General features: G+C 56.5%; 1 protein-coding gene across 1 annotated transcript; it reads left to right on the top strand.

Moving 5' to 3' along the window:
- Positions 1-519: 519 nt before the first annotated feature.
- RAB20 (RAB20, member RAS oncogene family) lies at positions 520-3,451 on the top strand. Its single transcript, XM_021706946.1, has 2 exons — positions 520-649; positions 2,444-3,451. The coding sequence occupies exons 1-2, from the start codon at positions 520-522 to the stop codon at positions 2,974-2,976; spliced, it is 663 nt and encodes a 220-aa protein (XP_021562621.1). The 3' UTR covers positions 2,977-3,451.
- The last annotated feature ends 1,328 nt before the right edge of the window (positions 3,452-4,779 follow it).

Here is a 4,779-nt window from a genome sequence, read left to right as displayed (position 1 = left end):
CCCGGAAGGGCTGGGGGATAGGCGGAGGGGGCAGGGTCTTGTGCAAGTCTCCAGGGGGCTCTCTGGGAGACTGGCGGGCATTGCCTGCCGGGGCGGGGGTGCTGGCACCTCGCAGGTCCACGTGCCGTCGCTGGGGGGAAGAGGCAGCCCTGTGGGTGTCAGGGACAGAGGGGATGGCTGTGCTGGTGGCACGGTGGGGAGTGTTTGCTCACCTGGGCTGCTGTGAGCAGGTGATCGCGCTGTGGAAGTACATGGGGACCAGGCCTCAGAATCCTGTTTTCTGGCCGCTGACTTGGGGGTCTGGGTGTGTGTACCCAGGACGGTGGTGGGGCTTTAGGTGCCCGGCCTGGCCTCCCTTGAGTCTTTGCCCAATCTCATGCCCCACTCCCTTTGTGGAAAACGTGTGTGCCAGCCTTGTGAGAAGGAGGCACTTGGGAACGGGGATGGCAGAGGCCACACACCCCAGGCCGGGTGGTTGTGTGCTGGCTTGCCTGTCCCCTGCCAGCCCCAGGGTTCGTGATGACGCTGAGCTGTGTCCTGAGAAGCTCGTCTCAACCTGGAAACGTGTTGGGAACAGACTTTCAGCACATCCACAGACGCCCGCGGGTCTGTCTGTCTCCGCGCCTGGACAGTGGGCTGGGGGCCATCAGTGAGGGGCCTGGGTGCCCAGCAAGACTCACAAACTCCTGGGCCGGCTCTCAGGAATTCCCGCTAGGGAGAGGTGATATCCAGGACGTTCTAAAAATAGAATCCACATGGCAAGCTGCTGTGTGCCTTGAGCAATGAGCTTGGGTGTGCTCTGCGGTTCTTATATTTTAATTATTTTTTATTTTTATTTTATCTATTTTTTTTGAGTTGGAGTCTCACTCTGTGGCCCAGACTGGAGTGCAGTGGCCGCTCCCGGCCACTGCAGCCTCGACCTGCTGGGCTCCGGCGGTCCTTCCGCCTCAGCTTTCCGAGTAGCCGGAACTACAGGCGTGCGCTACCACGCCCGGCTGATTTTTGATTCATTGTAGAGATGAGGTCTCGCCAAATTGCCCAGGCAGGTCTTGAACCTGCGGGCTCAGGTAGTCTACTCACCTGAGCCTCCCAAAGGCGCAGGATTACAGGCTGAGCCACCAAGCCCGGCTGGTTCTTATATTTTTAGAGACAGGGTCTTGCTCTGTCACCCAGGCTGGAGTGCAGTGGTGCAGTCATAGCTCACTGCAACCTCGAATTCCTGGGCTCAAGTGATCCTCCTGCCTTAGCCTCCTCAGTAGCTGGGACTACAGGTGCATGCCACCACACCTGGCTGATTTTTATTTTTGTAGAGATGGGGGTCACTGTATTGTCCAGGTTGGTCTTGAACTCCTGGTTGCAAGTGATTCTCCCAACCTGGCCTCTCAAAGTGTTGAGATTACAGGTGTGAGCCACTGTGCCTGGCTAATTTATAAATTTTTTTGTATAGATAGAGTCTCACTGTGTTGCCCAGGATAGTCTCAAACTCCTGGCCTCAAGGGATCCTCCTGCTTCAGCCTCCCAAAGTGCTGGGATTCCAGGTGTGAGCCACTACGCCCAGCTAATTAAAAAAAAAATTTTTTTTTTTTGGTAGCTGCAAGGGGTCTCACTATTGTCCAGGATGGTCTGGAACTCCTGGGCTCAAGCAGTCTTCCTGCCTCGGCCTCCTGTAGTGCTGGGATTACAGGCTTGAGTCTCTGTGCCTGGCTACTTTTTTTTTTTTTTGAGTTGGAGTCTCACTCTGTCACCCAGACTGGAGTGCAGTGGCTGCTCCCGGCCACCGCAGCCTCGACCTGCTGGGCTCCGGCGATCCTTCCGCCTCAGCCTTTCAAGTAGCTGGAATTACAGGCACGCGCTATCACGCCCGGTTGATTTTTGATTTATTGTAGAGATGAGGTCTTGCCTGCCCAGGCGGGTCTCGAACCCGTGGGCTCAGGCCATCCACTCACCTCAGCCTCCCAAAGGCGTGGGATTACAGACTGAGCCACCGAGCCCGGCTTAATTTTTTAATTGTTTTGCAGAGACAGAGTCTCACTATGTTGCCCAGGCTAGTCTCAAACTTCTGGCCTCAAGGCAGCCTCCTGCTTCAGCCTCTCAAAGTGCTGGGATTGCAGGCGTGAGCCACTGCACCTGGCCCTACAGTTCCTACGATTAGCTCAGAAGACCCCTAGGCTGTGCCTGGACAGAGTTCCCCTGGGCAGCTGGGGCGTCCGAGGGGGATGAGGAGAGGGGGCAGTGGCCAGGATGCTGTCGCAGCGGTCCGGGAGGCCTGGGCTCCGGGTCGGCTTCTCCTGGGTCAGTCACCTCTGTTCTGGACGCTGCCGGTTCCTGATTCCTTCCATCTCCAGCCACACTCAGGCTCCCGAATCCCTCCGGGGGTGGGGCGGGGTGGGAGGAGACTCCCACACAGCTGAGAGGTGACCCATCCGTGTCCTTTTTCCCGCAGGACGGGAGCAGTTCCACGGCCTGGGCTCCATGTACTGCCGCGGGGCGGCCGCCATCATCCTCACCTACGACGTGAACCACCCGCAGAGCCTGACGGAGCTGGAGGACAGGTTCCTGGGCCTCACGGAGACGGCCAGCAAGGACTGCCTCTTCGCCATCGTGGGGAACAAGGTGGACCTCACGGAAGAGGGGTCCCCAGAGAGCCAGGAGCGGGAAGGGTGCAGCCCCCGGGAGGCCGGCGGTGGCAGCTGCGTCTCCCCCAGGGCCAGACAGGTGCGGCCGGAGGACGCGGTGGCGCTCTATAAGAAGATCTTGAAGTACAAGATGCTGGACGAGAAGGACGTGCCGGCCGCGGAGCAGATGTGCTTCGAGACCAGCGCCAAGACCGGCCACAATGTGGACCTGCTGTTCGAGACGCTGTTCGACCTGGTGGTGCCCGCGATCGTCCGGCAGCAGGCCGAGGGGCCGTCGCGCACTGTGGACATCACCAGCTACAAGCCGCCCAAACAGACCAGCTCGGGGTGCTGTGCCTGATACCTGGGGCCTCCGACTCAGAACCCAGGGTGTCGAGGGCTTGCTTTAAGGCGCGTGAAGTGGAATATCAGAGCGGGTCCCTGAGGGGAGGCCAGTGTGCACAGCCTCCGCCGTCTCTGTCGGGAGGTGGGAGCCACAAATCTTCCAAAGAGACCCATCGACGGAGCCAAAACCCCTGCCAAGCGCCAGCCCTCCCGAGCCCAGCCTCCGAGGCCCCTGGCCCCTGCAGGGTGGAGGCCACTGTCCATGACTTTCATGTTTCTGACCACCCGGAATCCTCGGTGGTGACCGCACCCATGACTTTCATGTTTCTCTTCCCTGTGAGCTGCCTCTGTCCTCCCTTGGTCCTTGTCTCTTGATGCATTTTTAAGAGTGATTCTCAACATGTTAATTTATACCAAATCAGGAATCTCTGTTTTTATACTGATTGCTGCAGCGTGGGCCACACATATTAATAAAGAGGATTTTGAGAGAACCCTTGGTGTGGAGACTGCACTGATGTGGGTTTCGTGTGCCTCCAGCCCAGGGGCCTCCCGGTTGTGAACTTGAGGTTGTAACAGCTCTGCCCACTGCTTCCTAATTCCAGGATATTTAGGTTGGCCCCTCTGCCTGGCTTCCTGTTGACTTGAAAGCCAATAATAGCAGCAAAGCTGAAAGCTCGGATTCTGCCGAAGTCTGGTTTGGGTGCCAAGCTCCCGGCTGCCGGAAGTCAGACAGAGAAGTCAGGCGGCAGCCGTTGTTATTTTCTTGGAAATTTGATTGAATGTGAGCGGGTCAGAGTTGAGGCTCTTTGGGGGAGGAGGCAGCGTGGGGCAGAGGGCCATGGGTAGGTTTTGTGAGTGGCGTTTTGTTTGCTTGCTTGCTTTTTTTTTTTGAGTTGGGGTCTGACTCTGTTGCCCAGGCTTGAGTGCAGTGGCAAAATCACGGGTCACCACAGCCTCGACCTTATGGGCTCAGGCAAGCCTCCCGCCTCAGCCTCCTGAGTAGCTGGGATTACAGGTGTGTGCCACCATGCCCAGCTAATTTATTTTTATTTTTGTAGAGCTGAAGCCTCACGATATTGCCCAGGCTAGTTTTGAACTCCTGTCCTCAAGTGATCCTCTCGCCTCAGCCCCCGAAAGTGCTGGGATGGCAGGTGCACTCTGCCACACCTGACTCATTTTGTTATTAAAAAAATTTTTTTGTAGCGATGAGGTCTCACTATGTTGCCTAGGCTGGTCTCGAACTCCTGGGCTTAAGCAATCCTCCTGCCTCCGCCTCCCAGTGTGCTGGGATTACACCATGCCCAGTGGGTCTCCAGATCTAAAACTTCAGTTTCTCAACAGAGCCTATTGGAGAGTGAACGCAGATCCCGCTGACTGATGACCTTCCATGGCCGAGGCTGAATTGACGTAGCACCAGACATGACGTTTTATTTTCCATCTAGGAAACATGCTACCCAGGGAGGCCTTGGGGATCTTGCTTTGAAGGCTGTGGAGGGAGAAAAAAGTTTCATGTGACATTATTTGTGCAGTTCACACTTGCAGGCAGGGTGGGCTGCGTGAATCCCCGAGACCCTTTCTTTTTTTTTTTTTGAGTGGGAGTCTCTTTTTTATTTTTTGAGTTGGAGTCTCACTCTGTCACTCAGACTGGAGTGCAGTGGCATGCTCCCGGCCACTGCAACCTCTACCTTCTGGGCTCTGGCGATCCTTCTGCCTCAGCCTTCCAAGTAGCTGGAATTACAGCGGTGCGCTACCACGCCCGGCTAAATTTTTGATTTATTGTAGAGATGAGGTCTCGCCAAGTTTCCCAGGCGGGTCTCGA

This window comes from Carlito syrichta, unplaced genomic scaffold (genome assembly GCF_000164805.1).
Source record: "Carlito syrichta isolate Samal-C Ts95f unplaced genomic scaffold, Tarsius_syrichta-2.0.1 Scaffold316219, whole genome shotgun sequence".
Lineage (NCBI taxonomy): Eukaryota > Metazoa > Chordata > Mammalia > Primates > Tarsiidae > Carlito > Carlito syrichta.
Note: the sequence above shows the minus strand (reverse complement) of the source record. Positions and strands in the feature narration are given on the sequence as shown.